General features: G+C 36.9%; 5 protein-coding genes across 10 annotated transcripts; 4 read left to right on the top strand and 1 right to left on the bottom strand.

Annotated features, from left to right (window-relative positions):
* The first annotated feature begins 66 nt into the window (after positions 1–66).
* On the top strand, positions 67–1808 carry LOC17891553 (histone-lysine N-methyltransferase SUVR3). Its single transcript, XM_023785783.1, has 2 exons — positions 67–819; positions 1305–1808. The coding sequence occupies exons 1-2, from the start codon at positions 150–152 to the stop codon at positions 1703–1705; spliced, it is 1071 nt and encodes a 356-aa protein (XP_023641551.1). The 5' UTR covers positions 67–149; the 3' UTR covers positions 1706–1808.
* Positions 1809–3924: 2116 nt separating this feature from the next.
* LOC17892425 (LOB domain-containing protein 20) lies at positions 3925–5195 on the top strand. The gene is made up of 2 exons (XM_006299201.2): positions 3925–4388; positions 4592–5195. The coding sequence occupies exons 1-2, from the start codon at positions 3969–3971 to the stop codon at positions 5006–5008; spliced, it is 837 nt and encodes a 278-aa protein (XP_006299263.1). The 5' UTR covers positions 3925–3968; the 3' UTR covers positions 5009–5195.
* Positions 5196–5398: 203 nt separating this feature from the next.
* LOC17892303 (probable inactive leucine-rich repeat receptor-like protein kinase At3g03770) lies at positions 5399–9552 on the bottom strand. 6 transcript variants are annotated; one of them, XM_023785945.1, is made up of 10 exons: positions 9246–9552; positions 9048–9077; positions 7377–8789; positions 7150–7283; positions 6799–7039; positions 6504–6709; positions 6384–6427; positions 6111–6222; positions 5716–6028; positions 5399–5574 (listed from the first exon to the last, which is right to left on the bottom strand). In XM_023785945.1, exons 3-10 carry the CDS (start codon positions 8710–8712, stop codon positions 5552–5554), a joined length of 2409 nt encoding a protein of 802 aa, XP_023641713.1. In that variant the 5' UTR covers positions 8713–8789; positions 9048–9077; positions 9246–9552; the 3' UTR covers positions 5399–5551. The 6 variants fall into 6 exon arrangements, with proteins under 6 accessions (XP_023641713.1, XP_023641710.1, XP_023641714.1 ...); XM_023785942.1 differs by having other exon boundaries at positions 8996–9077; XM_023785946.1 differs by lacking the exon at positions 9048–9077.
* Positions 9553–14353: 4801 nt separating this feature from the next.
* Positions 14354–16448, top strand: LOC17891337 (uncharacterized protein At3g03773). The gene is made up of 6 exons (XM_006298564.2): positions 14354–14479; positions 15019–15199; positions 15412–15568; positions 15879–15907; positions 15999–16041; positions 16289–16448. The coding sequence occupies exons 1-6, from the start codon at positions 14475–14477 to the stop codon at positions 16321–16323; spliced, it is 450 nt and encodes a 149-aa protein (XP_006298626.2). The 5' UTR covers positions 14354–14474; the 3' UTR covers positions 16324–16448.
* Positions 16449–18092: 1644 nt separating this feature from the next.
* Positions 18093–22185, top strand: LOC17892116 (5-methyltetrahydropteroyltriglutamate--homocysteine methyltransferase 2). The gene is made up of 11 exons (XM_006296978.2): positions 18093–18129; positions 18717–19094; positions 19204–19291; positions 19383–19510; positions 19622–20013; positions 20142–20305; positions 20394–20474; positions 20573–20739; positions 20832–20937; positions 21020–21472; positions 21550–22185. Exons 2-11 carry the CDS (start codon positions 18745–18747, stop codon positions 21916–21918), a joined length of 2298 nt encoding a protein of 765 aa, XP_006297040.1. The 5' UTR covers positions 18093–18129; positions 18717–18744; the 3' UTR covers positions 21919–22185.
* Positions 22186–22816: the final 631 nt, after the last annotated feature.

The raw sequence follows: 22816 nt of genomic DNA on the forward strand, positions 1-22816 counted from the left end.
CACGAACGGTCGGATACGGACTTTTTATAACAGAGTCACCCACCGACGGTAGTGAAAAATATTAAAACAAACGACGTCGTTTTATAAACCTTATTATTAACTCAACGACGGTAGTAAAAATATAACTCGACGACGCCGTATTATTGAAAATGCAGCGAGAGTCACCACCGAAGAAGCGTCGTCTCGGAGAAGAAGCTTCAGACATTATTCCGGCTACTGATCTATTCCTCCGATGTGCCAACTTGATTCTTCCATGGCTAAACTCTCAAGAACTCGCTGCAGTCTCTCGAACCTGCAAAACCTTATCCCTAGTTTCAAAATCCCTAACCTCTCACCGATCCCTTGACGCTGCACGATCCTTCGAAAACATCCCAATCCCGTTTCGTAACTCCGTCGATTCTCATCCGTACGCTTATTTCATCTACACACCGTTTCAAATCCCCGCTTCGTCTCCTCCGCCGCGTCAATGGTGGGGAGCCGCTGCTGGATGTGGATCCGAGTCGACGAGGGCTTATCTCGACTCGGTGAGTGAACGCCGACGGTTTGGGGTGAGTTTAGTGGACGAGTCAGGAGAGGGGATGTGTGGATGCCAATGCGAGAGGTGCGAGGAAGGATACTGCAAGTGCTTAGCGTTCGCGGGGATGGAGGAGATTGCTAACGAATGTGGATCGGGTTGTGGGTGCGGGTCGGATTGTTCGAACCGGGTTACGCAAAAGGGGATATCAGTTGGTTTGAAGATTGTAAGAGATGAGAAGAAAGGTTGGTGCTTGTACGCGGATCAGCTCATTAAGCAAGGCCAATTCATCTGTGAATATGCAGGTTACAAATTACAGAATTGTTTAGTGATCTTTTAAAGGTTTCAAAGTTGATTGATTTTGGATGCTTTATCTTTGGGGGTTGAATGATCGCATCATTAGAGGACATTAGTGATCGTATGAATGTGAAAGTAGCTAAATTTGGGGTGATTGCATTACATGTTTAGAGGGATAGCATTAGGTAGTGTTACCCTAATCTTCTCAAAATGCTGGAACCATTGTTGTTTCAGAATTGTTTTGATGATTCGTTTTATTGCAATACTTGTTTGATTTTTGGAAGATTTATCCTGGAAGTTTGAAAATCAAGTTCTAGAGTACATGTTTAGACGAAAATTAGCGTTAGTTATTAAGTTGAAAAGCAGATATGAGTATGGTATGAGATTTTAAACATTGTGTTATTGTGTGATCTCTCATCAGTGAAAGGTTTGATCTTTTTGCTGTGTCCATGTTTCAGTCGTTTAAAGAGTATCACGATGCTGTGCTTTACAGGTGAGCTATTAACAACAGAAGAAGCACGTAAACGTCAAAATGTCTATGACAAACTCAGGTCAACACAATCCTTCGCTTCTGCACTTTTGGTCATACGCGAGCACCTCCCTTCAGGACAAGCTTGTTTAAGAATAAACATCGACGCCACGAGAATTGGGAACATTGCCAGATTCATCAACCATTCTTGTGATGGCGGAAATCTCTCCACCGTTCTGTTGAGAAGCTCGGGGGCTTTGCTTCCTCGGCTCTGTTTCTTTGCAGCAAGGGACATATATGCAGAGGAAGAGTTAAGTTTCAGTTACGGAGATGTCCGTGTCACGGGAGAGAACAGAGGCAACAAGTTAAATTGCTGTTGTGGTAGTTCCTGCTGTTTTGGAACATTGCCTTGTGAGAATACCTGATTTCATTTCATCATCATCACCTTGTATACTAATGTCTCAATAATACTCTTTACTATTTGAAAATTCTGTCTTTCGGAAGTAATGAAATCCTGGTTTGGTATGATTTACGTTTGTGGTTTAGACATTTGAAAAAAGAAGGAAAACTACAAGTCGGTGTTAAAGTGTTGCACATCCCACATCGTGTATATATATCATTCTTAACTAATGGACGTTGTATAACACTTTGACACTGAACATATCATGCAGAGAGGTTTTTCTTCTTTCAAGATTCAACACATCTCATATTCTCATCTCCTTCACAGTTATCTTTTCTCCTCTGGACCCGTAGGACCTTCTCCATAAAGATAACAAGCAAAGGAAGAAAAGATCATCATCTTACTGATCTGGATCATAGGACATAGGCAATGGTGATTCATGAGCAATGCCACTCTGTATGAATTAACATATATACGTCATTAATTAGTTAACAGTAGATTTTTGAGGAATACGATTCAAGTAAGGAAATATATATACTCTGAATTTCGTGAAGAAAAAAAAACTACTTTTGAAAAATGAAAAAAGGAAAACTAGCTAAGGGAGGAATGTTGTGAAGAAAAGGAGCACGACAGACATGAATGAGGTTGGTTAGCTTACAAAGAACTCCACACGAAACGGTCAACACGATTCTCGTGCCTCTCCTCTCTCAGACATTAAAACATCGTATATACATACTTATCTTAGCTATTTATAATATCCTTATACGAAATTACGGATACGATAGTACTTAATTATATGGTGTTATACTATATACTAGTTGTTGATTGTTATTAATCATTGTGTTCGTACGTTTGCTTAACCTTTTGAGACAAGGAAACTATCTTTCTTTGTTCTTTATATATCTTTTTTTTATTTTCTAATAGAAAAATTAATGCGAATATTTCTCGTTATAACACATGCATGCAACGATGATCCCTGACTCGTGATGAATATAAGGATACGTCCCAATAAATATTGGCTGTATGATTGAGTTTTCAGAAAAGAAATCGTCTACTTCATTCATATGTTGTCAATGGCCTGAAGTTTATCTCTATGACTTTTTTTCATCAATTTCCATTTTTGGAAACATTTATAAGTGTAACTCGTCTTTTATAAGCAAAAGTAGTCTAGCGAGATGTTTATAATTTAAAATATTGAATGGTAGTGCTTATGGTTTTGAGACGTAATGTTACGCATTTCAATAAGTTTGTTGGACTAGTTCTAACCATAACTAATATATTTACAATTTTAATATGATTAAGACCTATAAAAGGAGAAAATAACTATAGCGGAATAAGAAAATGCTTGTATTAGTTAAAATCAAACACTCTCTTTGCACGTGCGCCTCACACATTCTTCCCACTGATACGTTCTTTCTTGTACCTAACAATATCAACAACATACGATATATATACTGTATAACCTAACTCACTGTAATTACATCTTAATATCCATTATCGCACTACAAGGTATATCGAAATTGATAAATTTATGCCATTTCTACTTCTAGCTTTAAAAAAAAAAATTTGTAGAGAACTATATAACTCTAGTACATTTTTACATCATTTCACTATTTTATAAATACGTCAATTACAATTAACATGTGAATCTAGATAAACGGTGTTACCTACACTTATACGATAACCAATAATAATGACTTCATTTTCAATATTTAATGTAGTCAACATTCAACAATGTTTCTCACGTTTTCTCGCATCTGACTAATTTAAACGTTATAAGTATTTTCTTCTCTTTTGCAAGCTTTATTTACGATTTATGAGCAAAAGTAAAAGTAAAATTATGAAGAAACAAAATTAATTAAACAACTTAAAATATAAATAACTTTAAAAGCTGTCAAATACAAAAAAGCCAAAGAACCAAACAAAATTCATTGACCAAATTTAAATTTTGGAAATGGAATAACGGGTAGAAAATCTTTGACCAAAATTCACTTTTTGGAAATGAAATAGTTATTACGTATTTTATAGGCGTAACAAGATTTATATGTATAATTAAGAAAACAATATGTAGCTATTATTATTATTACGTATTCCAAAAAGAAGAAATTGGAAAAAGATTACCACATTCACCTCGCGACCTCCTTCATGAAACAAACGTGGCCTCCTCTGTTTTACTTATATATCCACATTCACATGTACACATATATAAATAGCTACAGATATCATTTATCTCGCAAGAAACTCTCATCAACTAAACCTAATTATTTAATGCTTGTTTGTTTGGTGATATGGCTGATCAGCAGCAGCGATCCCACAACACCTCAGATTCTCGCCGGAAATCACTAGCCGGTAAACGAACCTCACAACAGACTCCGACGACGTCATCTCTAAGTTCCGGTGGAGGAGCCATGGCGGCTACGACGACGACGGGGACAGGAACGGCGTCTCCTTGCGGGGCTTGCAAGTTCTTGAGAAGGAAGTGTGTGAGTGGATGCATATTCGCTCCACACTTCGGGTCTGACCAAGGAGCGGCTCGGTTCGCGGCGGTCCATAAGGTTTTTGGAGCCAGCAACGTGTCGAAGCTGTTGCATCATATCCCTGTGAACCGTCGCCACGACGCGGTTGTTACGATCTCATATGAGGCTCAGGCTCGACTCTCTGATCCTGTCTATGGCTGCGTCTCAACCATCCTTGCTCTCCAACAGCAGGTAAAAATAATTACATACCCCTTTTTAGTATAATAGTTTTTTTTTGGTAGTATCTTTTTAGTATAATAGTTTGTAACAATATTGTTAATTTCTTTTGTTAAATGCAAATTCATTGATCCTATGCTTTTTTGAAGACTGTAACAATAAATGTGATGATCATATGATTAAATAAAAGTACTTTTGTAACCATAAATATATATTAGGTGGCATCGCTACAAGCGGAACTATCGGTGGTGCAATCACAACTTATAAACAGTAGAGTCGCAATGGCCAACGTTATGCAACAACAAACTCATCACCAACAACAACAACAACAACTAGTCGTTATGCAGCAACCAGAATACTCCAACAACTCATCTGCCTCCACCACTCTCGCCGGAGCCGCCATGAACAGATTCACAGTGGCGGCCGAGGCAGCAGCCGTCAGCTATGACGTCATGGCTCCGACTAACTTAGAACATTCGCTGCAGCCGCCAATGCTACGGCATCAGCAAAGCAGAGGAGATCATCAGCACGAGGACGAGGAAGAGAGCGGTGGTGCTGATTTCTCGGTGGCTGTTGGATCTACGACGGTTGCTTCTGAAGTTATCTTTCCGGCGGAGGGTTTTCACCGGAGATGAATATATTCACCTAGAATCGTCTTTAATTTATATCTATCTCCTTTCATGATAATGTTAAGAAAGAGAAGAGAATAATATTATAGTATTCAACATACATAGGGTATAGCATACCATACATGTAGAGTTGTCGTGAGATATTTGAATGAGATCATTATCATAGGGGTGAAACTATATTTGATTTTTACAATGCGTGCGTTAATACTTACATGTTACAGCATTACTCACAGTGTGTGCTGACCATTCCCAATGTAATCGCAAAGAAGACCATCCTTTGAATATCATGTAAGAAAGAAACAAAAACAAAATTGGTTCTCAATCCTCTTTTACTATATATGGTGAATTAGGAACCGAGTATTCCTTTCCTCAGTTATTATGACTTAAGTTTCTGAAATGATCATGAATTCTAACTATTCTTAACTGTTTTGATCGTTTCCAACAAATAAAAGACAAAAAAAAACAACATCATAAAATTACAGAGAAAAAGTTATGATTCCAAAAGGGTAGTGTAAACACAACGGAGATCAAACAAAAACTCTTGTCTCTCTACCTCTCATGTTCTTCACATCCTGCAATTTATACCCACAAAAAACACCATATAAGTCTCAGACCAATAAAGCTTGGTTCAATCTCATATATTGTACAATCAAATCATACTTTAGATCAATATTTGATCATAAAAAGGCAATTCGACATCGTTTTCAAATTACCTGAATCTCGGGGAGATTCGAGTGTTGTTAGGTGTAAACGAGAGGGAGGAGGAAGAGTGGGAGCAGCGGGAGAAGGTGAGCTGCGGATGCTGGGAGGATTACTGTTTTGTAGCCAACCTTCTTGAACTTGAGAAGAAAACTGAAGATTCCACAGGACATCTTCAATGGAAGGACGTTCTAAAGGGTCTTTAAGGAGACACCTTACACATATCTCCATCATTGTCTTCAGTGATTGATCTGAACAAGCTCTATGGACCGTTGGATCCACCATGCTCCTACGCGCTCCATCATCCGCTAAAATGCTCGCTTGTAACTACAAATAAAAGATACAGTTTATAGACTAGATGCAGATGATCGTGATTGCGTTTCTAGTTATATATTTCGAGTGGCCTTACCTGCTCTTTTAGAACATCGACTTGAACCTTTGCTCTCAGTGGTCTTCCCACTATAAGTTCTAGCAAAATCACTCCAAATTCATAGATATCGATTTTATCTTCGGCTTTGATGCTGTTGAGATAAAACCATTGAAACAGAGGAGAAAACCATATAAACCATTGAAACAGAGGACTTAATTATATAAACCATAGAAACAGAGGATTAAACCATATAAACCATAAAAACAGAGGATTCTTCTACCATAGAAATAGAGTGAAGAAGATTTTACACACCTTAGAGTGCCTTTGGGACCGCTTCGAGATCCTACTTGCCCCACCTTAAAAGTGAAAACAAAACAGGTTCAAAATAATATTCAAGAAACAAAAAGATTCAGAATCTGTGACATTATTTACCTTTCCAAGACCTTCCACAAGTAATGGAAGGTTATAGCTACTGATTTTGGCGGCAAGGTTATTGTCAAGCAAAATGTCTGTTATTTTAAGGTTGTTATCATAAACACCAGGCACAATACCAGTATGCAAGAACTGGATCCCTTTTGCTACACCTATCGCTACGCTTATGCGTTGTTCCCAAGTAAGCAGTCTTCCCATATGCCCATCTAACATAGCAAGACAAGAGAACATTAGGCGGAATCAACTAAATTCATATTGTCTATGTATGTTCTTGGGACAAGTTTCAGTGTAATACCAGAAATCCAGCTCCTGAGTTCTCCATTTGGGACATACTCAAAGACAAAAAACATTCTGCTGACCGTTGAATCATCTAAGTAGCATTCGAAGCAGTGGCCGAGCACACTTACCAAGTGACGGTGCCTTAGTTTTGCGATGAGCTCAATGTGATGCATCAAGTTTTGGGTGCTGCAACTTTTCTTCATTTTCAAACATCTGATTGCCACAAAGGATCCATCTTTCAACCTTCCTCTATATATCTGGAAAGAATGATGAAAAAATAAAAAAATAAGAAGCACAAAGATGTTTTTTCTTCAACTGTACTACAAAACATGGAAGCAAAAGAAAGCTTAAAGCTTCACTGTCTTACCTGTCCTTGAGAACCTTCACCCATGAAAGCAGAGGATTCAAAGTTATTTGTTGCATACTCGAGCTCTTCCAGTGAGAATGTCCTGTAAGCTGGAAGACCGAGCGCTCCTAGCTTCATTGTTTGAGATATATACCCTTCAAAGTGTTGCAACACAAGTAATCAATAACACTCAACTTCTATACATGTAAAATGTGTGACAGTATATGAGAGCTTTTTTATCCTCTTACTTGCATCTGATAGTAGCTTTGATGTGTATCCCATTGAAGCATTCTCTCTGATCAATCTTGGGGAACCTTTCGTCACTGGTCTCTTAGCCTTGAATCTCTTAAGAACCACAAATAAGGCACCAGCGAGGAGAATTACTCCGAAAATGCCTGCGGTTATGCCTAAAGCAATACCCACTTTGGAAACTTTGTTCCTCCTCTGTGGTAGGATTCCAACAGCAAGAGCTTCATTGCTACAAAATGAAACTGGACGTTGATTTTCATTCGTAGTAGCCAAACAGTTGCCTGCATAGACAACATCCCTGCTAGTGCCGGAACTCGGTTTAAGGCAAGTAGGCAAACTTCCAGTAAGAAGATTTGATGACATATCGACAAACATCAGCTGTGAGTTGCAAGAAAGATTTGCTGAAAGACGCCCAGTGAGTTTGTTGTGTGAAATGTTCAAGTAACTTATCGCGGGAAGAGACATCGACGAAGCAGGAAATGGACCGACGAATGTATTGAAGGAAAGATCCAAATGTTGCAGCTGATACAAAGAGCTCACTTCTTGAGCTGAAACTGCAGATCTAAACTTGTTCTTGCTGAGTATAATAGTAACCAACTTGTCACTTAACCGAGGAAACAACGGTCCAAAAGAGTTTCCTTCAAGATCAAGCACTTGAAGGTTTGTCAAATGGCTTAAATCAGGCAAAGCTCCATTAAAGCGGTTGTTAGCTAAAGCAAGAACTCTAAGACCTGACAAGCCACTAAGTGAAGAAGGCAATGACCCATTAAACACATTCTTTCTCAAGCTCAACACAGCTAAACTCGGCAAAGAACCAATCCAATCTGGTAACTGACCAGAGAACATATTCTCATCGAGTATAAGCGTCTGAAGACTAGCAAGCGAGGAGAGTTGATGAGGGATTGGTCCAAAGAGGAAATTAGAACTCACATTGAGAATCTCCAAAGAGGATAAACGGTTGATTTTCTGAGGTAACCAACCCCATAACCCGAGGGACACAAAGGTGAGAACTTTAACATCAGGGAGCTTAACAAGAGTAGTAACAAATGAGTTTATTGAGAAACTCTTTGGTAACATATGAGTTCCGTTGTCCCCTATGATGTGAAGCTGCGTCACACTATCTTCGTAACACACAACGGTAAGCGAAGGGCTTGGCTCAGAGTTGCAGAAATCAGTAAAGTTGTTCCAGCTGCTTAATACTTTGGGATAGAACAGAAGCTGTTGTAGCCTCAAGAGGGTTTGAGATTGAGATGACTGAAGCTGTGTAGAGCCATCAATGGAAGCTAAAAGCAGAACCAGAAGCAGTAATGGCATGCCACAAAAGACTTTCTCCATAGCCACCCACACAAGACCACAAAACACACACACACAACTACTTAAAAGTAGTAAAATCACGTAAGCATCATCAAAACCTGCAAAGAGAGGCACATTAAATACAAGAATCACATAATGTACTTACAAAAAAAAGAAAACAAATTGAACTCTAACTCAAGAACAGGGTCCACTCACAAGATCTGATCTTTAAACTCTATTCTCGTTAATGCATTTAAAGAGAATTTAAGAAACCAATCTTAAAATTTTAAGGCTAAGTGAAGAGGTGACTAGTTAAGTGATTTACAAAAAAAACATATTTGCATGTGAATTCCAGCAAAACAGGACGAACTCAACACCTGGGTTACAGAATCTCTTCTTCAAGACACCTTGCAAGAAGAGAGGATGTAGAAAAAAAGAAGAAAAGCTTTAGAACACAGAGAGAGATTAAAAATTTTATTTTCCTGGAAAACAAAAAAGTAGTTTCATATCAGAGAAAAGAGAAATGAGAGAGAAATGAGAAGACAAAATGGGTTGCCTTTGAGATGAAGAAATACCTCTGCAAACTTATCAAGGAACTGTGATACGAATATTTGATTTTATTATAAAAAGAAAGTGTTGAGAAAATCCCCAAGAAAATTCGTCAAGGAGCTTTTGATAAAAACATTCATCAAGAGATTCCTTCACGAGTGGAGTGATTATTATTGTTTATGAGGATTAAAACAGAGGATACTCTACTCTGTGAACAAATATTAACCCAACATTTTTTTTCTTTTTTTTTTTGTAGAAGACAACAAACAAAAATATTTGCAAAATCAATGTAATTTTCTTTTATGTTTTGTAGCAACCATACGATTTAGTAAACTGTCAGTGGCTAACGACAGAGAGTTTGGTCCTCCTCTCTATCACGAGAGGAAGACAACGATAAATTCTTTTTTTTCTTTAATTCTTTTTAACAAGAAAGAAACAAAATAGAAATAGAATTTTTGTTCACAAATTTATCTTGAAAAGTGTTCACATGCATTATTTTTTACAATTTTTAAAAAAGGAATCTCTGGCCGACATTTTTTTATGATCTTTTTATTTTTGATTGTCTCACTATTCAATTTTTATGACACAAATTAAATTATTTTCCCAGCATAACGTCCATAAAAAAAATGAATAACCACAGTATTAAATATGTTCATATAGTCAGATATATATATATATATATATATATCACTTTCGAAAATAGTAACCAAAGCTGTGGCCAAGAGAAAAGTAAAAAAGACCCAAAAAAGATAAAAAGTTAAAGATAAGAGAGAATATTATTTTTAGGGCTTAGGGATGTGGTCTATAAATACTAGTCGAGGGAAACAAATAAATATTATTTTTGTATAAGTTGTAAAGTTTCTCATATGAAAATTAATTAATGGGCTATATATGCTCGGAGGGTTCAAATTCTCATTTTGTTTTGTAGTTTGGTCAATGTAAGATAATTGAAACCAACTTATGCATGTTTTTTCTTCTTCTGTAATATCAAAACTAGGCTTAAAACAAAACCGAAATAAACTACAAGATCCATCCAAAAACTTTTAAAAAAAAACTGAAAGGTAAAATTATTGTTAAGGTGAAAAGAGAAAGAAAGTGAAGTTGTGGCACACACTGCAATGTGACCCTTTTCGCACGGTGGCATCTCCATCAGTAAGAAAAGGTCACATCAGACTTTTTAAAGTGACACATGTGGGTCTCAATATTTCTCTACCATTTTTACAAATTGCAAGAAAATACAATTCTAATACACCAAATTAGCCTCACGTAATGAATATATGATCAATCCTAGTGTAGTATTTACGATCAATAATACGGAGAATCAGATTAACTAACAAATGATAACAAGGTTTTCGTTTTGCATTCTATCTCTATATTAGTAAAAGAGAAGTACAAAATAGAATACGGATCGGGTCAAAACTAAAAAATTAACCCGATTTTAACAATTGGATACTTCAAAGTTGGATACTAAAATGGGTTTGGCTACATACATCGGATATTTTCCATATCTAATTTTAAGATTATATTATTTCCATAACTAATTTTATGATTTTCTAATATTTCTCTAACTAATTTAATATAATATATTAAAAGTAATTATCATTCTTCTTTGACATTTTTTTGATATTATTTTAAATTTATGATAGAGGAATTCCTCAAAATACCATCATTTTGGTTTTCTTTCCAAAAATACCACTAAAATCAAATTATTGGTATGGAATTTTAGGGTATAGTATTTAGGGGGTAGGGTCTAATGTTTAGAATTTAGAATTTAAAGTTTGAAAATTTAAAATTTAATTTTAGTCTTGTGGTATTTTTGTCCTAAAAACAAAAATGGTGGTATTTTAGAGAATGTCCCTTGATATTATACTATATATAAAAAATTTTAATAAATTTTTTTTTTTTTTTGTATACTTTGCAATTTGAATTTTTCAAAACGGACATATAATACTCAACTACATTTGGTTAAATATTCTGGACAATGATTTAAAATCAGTATGACCAATACTAAAACAATTGTTACATGAGCATATTTAAAAGTTTAAAAAGTTTCAAAATATTATAATTAAAAGTTTAAAATTTAAAAATAAATTAGAATTAAAAATATTAAAAATATTTTTTGAGACATAATTATTATTGATAAAATATATTATATATCAAACTATGTAAATTTTAGATAGTTCACAGGTAGTTTGTTAAAATCACAATTATAATGGTAAAGCAAGTTATGAATAACGGTTTTTACAGAATGAATTATGTTACAGGTTGATACTTCATAACAAAAATTGTAAGTATGTAATTTTTACGTATATTTCTACTTTTACTACAAAAAGGGTCAATTGAATAATTTGTTTTTTTTCGTGCTGTTAACTTTTCACTTTTTTTAGTTGTATCAAAACTCAATGTATTATTATTTATTCACTTTTTCGTTTATTATTTTATTTAAACTTATTATACAAGCATCGCGTACCATATTTGATTGACAACCTTCTGACTTCGTTTATGGCGTACCCCGTACTGATGGAAAGTAGTCTTGCTTTGTTATTGATTCGCCTAGCTTAGGGTTGAGGAAGGATCATCACTCAATACCTTCAGCCTCTGGTATACTCGTATGACAGTCCTATTCTCGGTTTGGTAACTACCGTGGTCGCGGCTCATTCTCTACAAGAGGAAGAGGGTTTCATCAACGCTATCAAGCCCTCAACTAGTTTGCATCAATCCCACTCCTCTGATCAGTTCTCTTCTCGACCCGTTTGCCAAATATGTGGCTAATCTGGTCACTCAGCCCTAAAATGCTGGAACCGATATGACAACTCCTTCCAGAACAGTGATATTCCTCAAGCTCTTGCTGCTCTTCAGATCACGGATACCTCTGGTACATAATGGTTTCCAGATTCTGGTGCCTCCTCTCACATTACCAATTCTGCTCATCACCTCCAACAGTCACAACCTTATGTGGGATCCGACAGTGTGATGGTTGGGGATGGAGCCTTCTTGCCCATCACTCATGTTGGATCTACCAATCTACCAAGCTCATCAGGTAGTTTACCATTAAATGAAGTTCTTGTTTGTCCTTTCATAACTAAGTCTCTTCTCTCTGTGTCCAAACTTTGTGATGATTTATCCATGCTTCTTTGAGTTTGATGCTAACGAAGTATGCATAAAGGACAAGCAAACACGGAGCCTGCTGAGCAAAGGAAAACGGTGTAAGGACATCTATATGTTGGAGAATTTGAATCTATAAGTCTTCTACTCTACAAGACAACAAGCAGCTAGTGAGCTCACTTGGCATTATAGGCTTGGGCATCCAAATCCTCAAGTTCTCCAACAACTCAAGACTAGTAAGAGAGAGTCTCCCTAGTGGTGGAATCCTTTAGAACTGATGACGTCCTAGCTGTGAGCTGACCCAAGAGCTACACTGATTAGGAAGCGGTAAACTCTTGTGAAGAGTATGGTGGATATCAAGGGTACCAAGACTTTGGTGTTGAAGGGTATGAGGAGCCACAAGAAGAGTTGAACTATGTTGGAGGTCAAGGATTCCAACCAAGGCCTTTCAACCAAGGGTTCCAAGCTAGAGGGGCTACTGCTCCAACAAAGACCACCTTATCAAGCGCCCTACCAAGCACCTTACCAAGCCCCTTACCAAGCTCAAGGGAGTTCTTTTTCTGCTCCAACTGCACCAGATCTGGCCTATACGGAAAGAGTTTTCAAGGTCTTTCCCTTTCCCCGAAGGGAAGTACTGTAATCAATTACATTGCAATAAAATTAAAATGTAACATATCATAATCCGTTAAAAGTTATATATAGTTAATTATTTTCTCCGCGCTGTAGCGCGGGTCCGAACCTAGTTTTATAATTACAAACTAAGGCAAATTAATCTCTTGACTACTCACGTGCTCTCCCAAAGAGAGATTCTACATCATTTTTATCTCGTAGTTCTCTTTTTTAGTAATTTAGATTTGGAGGTATAAAAGAAAACAAGTAGTAAAGCAAATACTTACAAACATAAGCAAACAAAATTTTGTGAAATTTTAGTCCACCTACTTCTTTTATATGCATCTTCTTCTGTTAGTCTTTTCTTTGCATCGTTTACGAATATTTTAATTTCTTATGTTTGCCTTCATTTTTTTTGTTTGAGTTTTCATTATTTAGTTAGGTTTTCTTTCTCTCTCTCTCTCTCTTGGTTTACATGTCTCAATAGTCAAATGTCGTATTCACTAATGGTTTACAAAGAATAAAAATTGCTGGTCCAGCTTATAATCGACTAGCCAACTTTAATAGAGTTTAATTTGGTAGACGAAAAGAAACTAATAAGTATTTATCAAATATATATATATATATATATATTTTAAAATTTTATGGGCGAAGAGAAATTTTTTTCTAAGGCTATACTTTTGATGTTATTTTCTATCTTTTTTAATAGACATAATATACAAATTAAAAAATGATTTGTAGAAAGCGAAATATATAAAATAACCTGATATATATTAAGTTAATTAAGACGTACGTTAGAACTTAGAGGTATGGGTGTCATTTTCGCCTAGCGGAGTGTAACAGAGATGGTTTGTTCAGCATTTTAGATTTTTATTGTTCCTTTTGTTAGGTGTGAGTCGTAATTGTGAAGTGATCATCTTCAAAGTTATTTAACCGCTTCCTCAAAACTAATTGATTATTTTAGGACACATTAAGATATTTTTTTAATATGACAATTATATCTTTTTGCTTCTAAGCTATTTTTTTTTTTATGTGTCGTTACTCTTAAGGCAACGTGATTTACGTACACCATATTACAACTTTGAGATAAAACTTTTTAAGTGTGTTGCAAAATAGCATGTGTCATCAGTGATCTATGATCTGTAAGAAACAATGACACATGTTTGTCTTTCATTTCATTTACCTGTGTTTGTCCTTTTTGCTCTTCCTTTACTTTATTTGTAGGTTAAATTATTATCGCAAATATGCCAAATTGGGATATGAAATCTCTAATTGGGTCCAAATGTATATTTTTTAGGAGTTTTAATCAATTTTGAATAAGTTCAAGATTTACGGGTCTATTTAAAATGCTCTAAAACTATTGGGGCTAAATGTAAATTATACCTCCTTACCTTCTTCACTCCACCCTACTAAGAAGATTGTTTTCAAGTTTCCAACTTTTTTTTTCTCTTCAAAATCGATCGCCGTTTCCTTCGTACTCTGTCCGCCGTTCACACTTCCGGCGACTTCTTCAATCCAAAGTTTTAAACTTCGCTGAAAACATGAGGTATCTGTTCGGTTTCTAGGGTTTTTGAGATTTACTCAATAATTTATATATCTCATATGGTTTATGTTTGCTTAATCCACGAATAGGTTCCCACTGATTTATGATCTAAGTTTTGGCCCCTGCGTCACATTTTTCTCTAACTAGACTATAGAAAGCCTCTACCTTTAAGTTTATTTACTAAAGGGTTTTTCATTAGTAATATAGGAAGTGGTGTTCTTTTTGATGATGATAGAGTTGTTTGCACAGATCTTAGAACTTTTTTGGATAGTGGTGTCCGAAATAAAATCACCCACTTGTTACAGTTCCACACTTTTTGATTGGCTTCAGCATTCATGTTTAGAATTGATAAAAGTATTGACGTCGTTTTACTTGTGAATTTTCAAAATTGAAAATCTTATGCTAGAAATTCTTCATAATGTAACCAGTTAGTTGTAATCCTCACTTCGCTTTTGGTTGTGTGATTGAGGTGGTACGTTGCACAAAGTCTGCTGAGTAGAGTAGCACAGTATAATATAACTGTTGTTTCACCTTGTGTGCAGTCGTAACCCGGAGGTTCTTTGGGCTCAGCGTTCTGATAAGGTTTACCTAACCGTCGCCTTACCCGATGCGAAGGACCTTTCAGTCAAGTGTGAGCCTCAGGGTCTATTCAGCTTCTCTGCCCTTGGTGCCCTAGGCGAGCGCTTTGAATTCAGCTTGGAGCTATATGGGAAGATTATGCCAGTGAGTGCCATTTCTTCCTTTAAATGATATGAACTAGCAGCAACTGTAAAGTAATCATTGCATCTGTAAATCGATAACTTCAGCGAGTCTGTATCAGTCTACTCTTATTAGATATCACTCACTCCCCGTAGGGTCAAAAATAATTTTTTTTTAAAGTATCTACACATACTTCTTTTAACAAATTTCCTATGCTATGTGTATGTATGATGCAGGAATATCGGAAGAATGTAGGGCTGAGGAACATCATATTTTCAATTCAAAAAGAAGAGAAAAGCTGGTGGACAAGACTGCTGAAATCAGAAGAGAAACCTGCACCTTACATTAAGGTCGACTGGAATAAATGGTGCGATGAGGATGAGGAGGTTAACTGTAAGTCGTAAAAATAGATATTGCAAGCCAAAGCTCAGCTCAAATCTCTAGGGGATAATTCAAAATCTTCTTATCTATACCTTCCGAAGATTAGGATTTCACTTTTCTTGGATGTTCATGTACCCTCACCCAACCTGCAATAGCTCTTGTTCTTACATGCTCGATTAAGTAAACATACACCAATTTTGCATACGACAGATGTTAATGTTGTCTAATCTCGTTTGAAAAGACTAGAAAAATCACAAAGACTCTGATCTTTTTCATCATAAGTTGTGCCTAACGATAGACTCTATTTTTTCTTCTGTTTTAGCTGAAACAGCCTCTGATGATGAGAGTGCAGTAAGTGTTTTCTCCTAATCGCTTATTTATTTTCAATGCAGTTTAGTAAAAAGCCACCCTGTTTAATTAGTTTCCCTCATTGTTTTCATAGTTTGTTGACCAAGATGAAAGCAGCGACGATGATGGATTGCTCTGTAAGTTTTAACATTCTTTGAATCTTCTTAACGCAATGATATATAGCATTTCAAAAATAATAGATAGAGACTAAGTGAAGATTGATAAATTATTATGTTAAATTCCTAAGTGTTAGTGGCATTATCCTGTGATATAGTTCTTGTGAGTACTAAGTATCAGTCAGAACTTAGTTGTCTTCTAAATATTTATGTGGATCCTTTTGTGAGTACTGATTTTACAAAAAAAACACATTTGATATTTGGTCAGATCTTCCTGATCTGGAAAAGGCAAGAAGACATTAGCTTAATGGCAACAACCAACCAACCAGACCAAGTGGAAGCTGAAGAAAAGGTAAAAGATGAGGGACTGAAGCTTGTTTAAGGTGATGGAGTTTACTTTGTACCTGAGAAAAACCCAACAACAGAGTCTGGGGTTTATGTAGTGTTACCTCTGATTAGATATATTTTAAGAGGAATCAGCATTAGTCTGATATAGTTTTTTCAGTTTCTAAGACTTAATTTTGGCTTCCCTTTGTTGTTGGTATGGTTGGTTCACATCGGATCCGTTTTCTAAGTCTGGTTCAATTATGGTTGGGTATGTGAAGTATGAATTATACCAAGAGTAGACTATGGTATAGATTTTAGTAGAGGATTTATATGTTGATATCAAAACTAAACGTGTTTATTCATTTTAACTATAAACAACAAAAATGGGAAATCTACTACTGCTGATATATATTCTGACAAGATAGAAGACACGTGGGGGTATTATAGTGAATCGAAATATTTGGTCAAATTCCTTACTTTTGGGAATACGTATAGCATATATAATTCTTGGCGTCATTTGGGGGTATCTGTTACTTATTAAGCATTTAAGCGTGTCTTGTTGGATTTAAAGTTTATTCGAGTTTCATCAACAAAACAACAACTAATCGAATGTTAAGGTTAAAAGGTTTGATGAATTATCAATGTTTTGGTGCCCAAATAATCAACCAACAAGGAAGAATATGGCCGACTGTTAAAAATCAATGGGTATTTCAATTATTCTATCTTGGGATTAGGGACAATATTTAACGTCTAGCTACAACAAGGAAACACACTTAGCTATCGACCCAATACATTACACAAATTTTGAAAGGTTATATAAACCGTAAATTATAGAAATAGTATTAACTATGAAGTAATAATCTCTTGGTTACATGTACACCACTAGCCTAAAAAAACACTTATTAACTCAGAAAAGAAGAAGAAAAGAACATATAAGAAAGGGACGTAGATACCAATCATAATCAGTCACCAACTTATTAGTTTACCAAACAAAATCTCAAGTTTGTGTGGGGGAACTGGTGGTAGTACATGTACACTGACTCTTAACTCTTAAGATGTCGTGGTTTAGTAGTAAAAATATACGAAACAAATTTCTCTCTCTCTCACCAACCACCACTCTCATGGTCATGGGCTCCAGCCACCAATCCCGCTACCTCTCCTGTGTATGACTCTGATAGTCCTCCACAGTCCACACAACACAGCACACCACCAACTCTCCTCCCACATTTCACGTTTTTTAGTTCCCTCATTAAACTAGGAATTAACCCCCCCCCCCCCCCCCCCCATATTTAATCTTTAATTAATTAATACACTAAACCCCTTGCTTTCCTCAACCTTATAAACACAATAATTTTTTAAACTTTTATAATTAACCAAGTAGTGTAAGGAATTGACAAAAAAAAAAAAAATGTATATACCTAAATTTCAATCAGCTTCATTGTCATGCCTACATAAATACATTTTAAAATAAACTAAAAAGGTAAACCATCGTAATAAAACCGTATAATTTTTAAAACTTGTACAAAATTGACCCCTTATTTAAAAAACGTGCTGGGTGGCATATACGTATTTTCGTAATTCCCTAAAGACAAAAAAAAAAAAAAAAAGGAAACCTAAATATACACACAAGTAAGTATATACGGTAGAGAGTGAGAGAGAAAGGAACGAATGATGCGTATTTGATTTTGCTATAAATAAGCCTTTACACAGAGATCCAGAGAGAGCCACTCTCCATCGTCGCTCGCTCTCTTCTCCCATCTCCTCTCCTCTCCTCTCCGTAAGGTACGCTTCCGAGTTTCCATGGCTTCCGCATGACTTTTCTTCTCCCTTCCTTTCCCCCACTCTCTTATTTAGTGCCTTCCCCTCTCTTCCTTTTCCTCTCAATTCCATTTTCACTCCCCTTTCATCATCTACGCCTCGCTCTGTTTCTTTTTTTTTCTTCATAATACTTAGATCTATCTTTCTTCAGGTGAGTTAGTTCTTTTGTTTTATGAACCACAGATCCCACTATGTTTTTGTTTTTTTTTGTATCTATCTCATCAGATTCCTACATCTCTTCTCCCATATCTCTGTTTTTTCTTGAGTACTTAGTTTATGTCTTTAAACGATTTGGTTCCTGCATTAGATCTCTGTTTTGAGTATCTCTGATTCGTTTGATGTTATTAATCTCTCTGTTTTCAACTTAGACTTGTTATATATCTCTTTTATTTCAATGAACACGACACAAAGCTGCAAAAGTTTTAACCTTTTTCTTTACCAATGATTGAATGGTGGCTTTTTATGAGGACAACAACTAGTTCTACATTATACGATCATGCTTTGATTTTATTGTACTGATTTCGTTTTTGTTTTTGTTTTTTCAATCATAGTTATATATAAAAAAAAAGAAAATCAAAAATGGCTTCCCACATTGTTGGATATCCTCGTATGGGTCCTAAGAGAGAGCTCAAGTTTGCTTTGGAGTCTTTCTGGGATGGCAAGACCAGTGCCGACGATCTTCAGAAGGTCTCTGCTGATCTCAGGTCTGACATCTGGAAACAGATGTCTTCTGCTGGGATTAAGTATATCCCAAGCAACACCTTCTCTCACTATGACCACGTCCTTGACACCACCGCCATGATAGGTGCTGTTCCACCTAGGTACGGATACACCAGTGGTGAGATCGGCCTTGATGTCTACTTCTCCATGGCCAGAGGAAATGCCTCTGTTCCGGCTATGGAGATGACCAAGTGGTTTGACACCAACTAGTGAGTTTTCTTCTGCTCTTTTCTCTTATGTCTTTTCTTGTTTTTTGGATTTGTGAGTTGCGCGTGGTTAAACGAACTTCTTTCTTTTCTATTTTTTTGTTTGATGCAGCCATTACATCGTCCCAGAGTTGGGCCCTGAAGTCAAATTTTCTTACGCATCTCACAAGGCTGTGAATGAGTACAAGGAGGCCAAGGCTGTACGTACCATTACTCACTAATATTCCTGTTTGAACATAGGCTTGTTCTTGGTATACTATTCTAATATGATAAAGCGGTGTTTTAATACAGCTTGGTGTTGAGACCGTCCCTGTACTTGTTGGCCCTGTCTCTTACTTGCTTCTTTCTAAGCTTGCTAAGGGTGTTGACAAGTCATTTGATCTTCTCTCCCTTCTCCCCAAAATTCTCCCCGTCTACAAGTAAGAGATTGCTTTTTGAACTTTCTTTAGCTAAAATACTCAGTTGTTCTGTTTGATGCTAAGAGATTTGTTTCTCACATGCTGCTTATGGAATGATGAATCTTTTCTCAGGGAAGTTATTGCAGAGCTCAAGGCAGCTGGTGCATCCTGGATCCAGCTTGATGAGCCTCTTTTTGTCATGGATCTCGAGGGTCACAAACTCCAGGCTTTTAGCGGTGCCTATGCTGAGCTCGAATCAGCTCTCTCTGGTCTGAATGTTCTTGTGGAGACCTACTTCGCTGATATCCCTGCTGAAGCATACAAGACCCTTACTTCCTTGAAGGGTGTGACTGCCTTTGGATTTGATCTGATTCGTGGCACCAAGACCATTGACTTGATCAAGGCTGGTTTCCCCAAGGGCAAGTATCTCTTTGCTGGTGTTGTTGACGGAAGGAACATCTGGGCCAATGACCTCGCTGCCTCTCTCATCGCCTTGCAGTCACTTGAGGGTGTTGTTGGTAAAGGTATGATGTTTTCCCAGAATCACTTTGCGCTATTTCCATCTCATCTCGAGGATTACTCAATGAGAAGTGTTTCTTTGTTATCATTCTTTAATTAACTTGTTGATTATCTTCTTTGTGTCTTGGTGCAGACAAGCTTGTGGCCTCAACCTCTTGCTCTCTTCTCCACACTGCCGTTGACCTTATTAACGAGACTAAGCTCGATGCCGAAATCAAGTCATGGCTAGCTTTTGCTGCCCAGAAGGTCGTTGAAGTTGACGCATTGGCCAAGGCTTTGGCTGGTCAGACAAATGAGGTATTGCAAAGATCTAACAAACATGTTTCCCTAGTGAACCCTTAAAATTTGAAAAACACTAATACTCTCTAATCTTTCTCTCTTTCAGAGTTTCTTCACTGCCAACGCTAATGCTTTGTCTTCGAGGAGGTCTTCCCCAAGAGTCACCAATGAGTCTGTCCAGAAGGCTGTAAGTTCTTGCTTTCAAATTCTAGCTTTACACACATGACGACTTTCTCTGTAATTATGTTTTTATTGATCATGATGATTTGTATTCTGGTATCTCAGGCTGCTGCTTTGAAGGGATCTGACCACCGCCGTACAACTGAAGTTAGTGCAAGGCTAGATGCTCAGCAGAAGAAGCTCAACCTTCCAATCCTCCCAACCACAACCATTGGGTCCTTCCCACAGACCGTAGAACTCAGGAGAGTTCGCCGTGAGTACAAGGCGAAGAAGTTAGTCTCTTAATCACAATCTTTCTGCATTGATCATTTAAGTAAGTTTAGTAAGTTGATTGTGATGCTAACTAGGATCTCTCTTATACTAGAATCTCTGAGGAGGATTACGTCAAGGCCATCAAGGAAGAGATCAAGAAAGTTGTTGACATCCAAGAAGACCTTGACATTGATGTTCTTGTTCACGGAGAGCCTGAGGTGAGTTTTTGCCTGTTACAAAACCCTGAAAATAACTAGTGTTCTGTTTCTGACTCTGACTCATGCTTTAACAACATTGTAGAGAAACGACATGGTTGAGTACTTTGGAGAGCAATTGTCAGGTTTCGCATTCACAGCAAACGGGTGGGTGCAATCCTATGGATCTCGCTGTGTGAAGCCACCGGTTATCTACGGTGACGTGAGCCGCCCCAAGCCAATGACAGTGTTCTGGTCCTCAACAGCTCAGAGCATGACCAAACGTCCAATGAAGGGAATGCTTACAGGTCCAGTCACAATTCTCAACTGGTCTTTTGTCAGAAACGACCAGCCTAGGCACGAAACCTGTTACCAGATTGCTTTGGCCATCAAAGACGAAGTGGAAGACCTAGAGAAAGGAGGTATTGGAGTCATTCAGATCGATGAAGCCGCACTCAGAGAAGGATTGCCTCTTAGGAAAGCCGAACACTCTTTCTACTTAGACTGGGCTGTTCACTCTTTCAGAATCACAAACTGTGGCGTCCAAGACAGCACTCAGGTAACGACACTTAGAATCTAAAACACTGATGAATGTTTCTTTAAGTAACTTCTAATGGGGTTTCTTTTCTGTTTCAGATTCACACTCACATGTGTTACTCAAACTTCAACGACATCATCCACTCCATCATCGACATGGACGCCGATGTCATCACCATTGAGAACTCACGTTCAGACGAGAAGCTTCTCTCAGTGTTCCGTGAAGGAGTGAAGTACGGTGCAGGAATCGGTCCTGGTGTTTACGACATTCACTCTCCAAGAATACCATCCACAGATGAGATTGCAGACAGGATCAACAAAATGCTTGCGGTTCTTGAGCAGAACATATTGTGGGTTAACCCTGACTGTGGTCTGAAGACAAGGAAGTACACTGAGGTTAAACCAGCACTAAAAGCCATGGTTGATGCGGCCAAGCTTATCCGCTCGCAGCTGTCTAGCGCCAAGTGAAGAGCTTGAAGATATTACTTCGATTTCCGGGATTTATGTTTGTGTTTATAAAATCTACATGGGTTTGTGTTTTTTTTTCGGTTTCAATAACTTTTCTTCCAAGAAAATATGCTTAGCCAAAATTAGGTTTTGAGGAAATGGGGCCGCTCTCTCTAGTCGAAGAGGGTATTATGTTATATGGCTTCAATCTCATATTTTTCTTTTGTTGCAATGTTATATGTATCTTTGTTTGATCTTTTATGAAATATGCTTCTTTGGTCCCTTGAATGAGAATGAGGATTTCTCTTTATAAAAAATCCCTCGAAAAGGTTAAAACTTCAAATAGCATAATCACTAGTGTCGTGGAAATTGTGGAAAATAGTATGTGTGGGATAAAGATCTTTCAGCACTAGTACGATAAAGATTGATTTGATACCATAGAAAAGGTTGATAGTTTTGAACCTTTATGTATGTCCGATTCATGCATGAGATCACTTAACGTGGTATATCAGAGAACCAAAAAGGTACATGTTTTATTAGCGTCATCATGAAATTTTCATGGTTTGATAAGCATTTCTCTTCCATGGTTCAACAATTTATCTTAAATCATAATATTAGTCTTTTAATTTTTTAACGAAAAGAAAATCATAATATCAGTATATCGAACTAGAGTTTCAGGAAATATGTTTTAACAAACTAAATTTATATAGTATAATATAGATGTCATAATTAAAAAAAAATAACTCTCTAAGTTTATGTAAGAAAAAAACCTGTAAAATTAGCAATTTGCCTAATACTCCAAGGGCCCTGGGAACCTTCTCTGTGGGTTCGCGAGTTTCTCTACTCGTTCTTCTCTCATCGCCAAGAAGCTCGGTGACGTGGACACTGGCTGACATTGATATCCACTAACATATGTCCA

Source organism: Capsella rubella, unplaced genomic scaffold, assembly GCF_000375325.1.
Source record: "Capsella rubella cultivar Monte Gargano unplaced genomic scaffold, Caprub1_0 scaffold_3, whole genome shotgun sequence".
Taxonomy (NCBI): domain Eukaryota; kingdom Viridiplantae; phylum Streptophyta; class Magnoliopsida; order Brassicales; family Brassicaceae; genus Capsella; species Capsella rubella.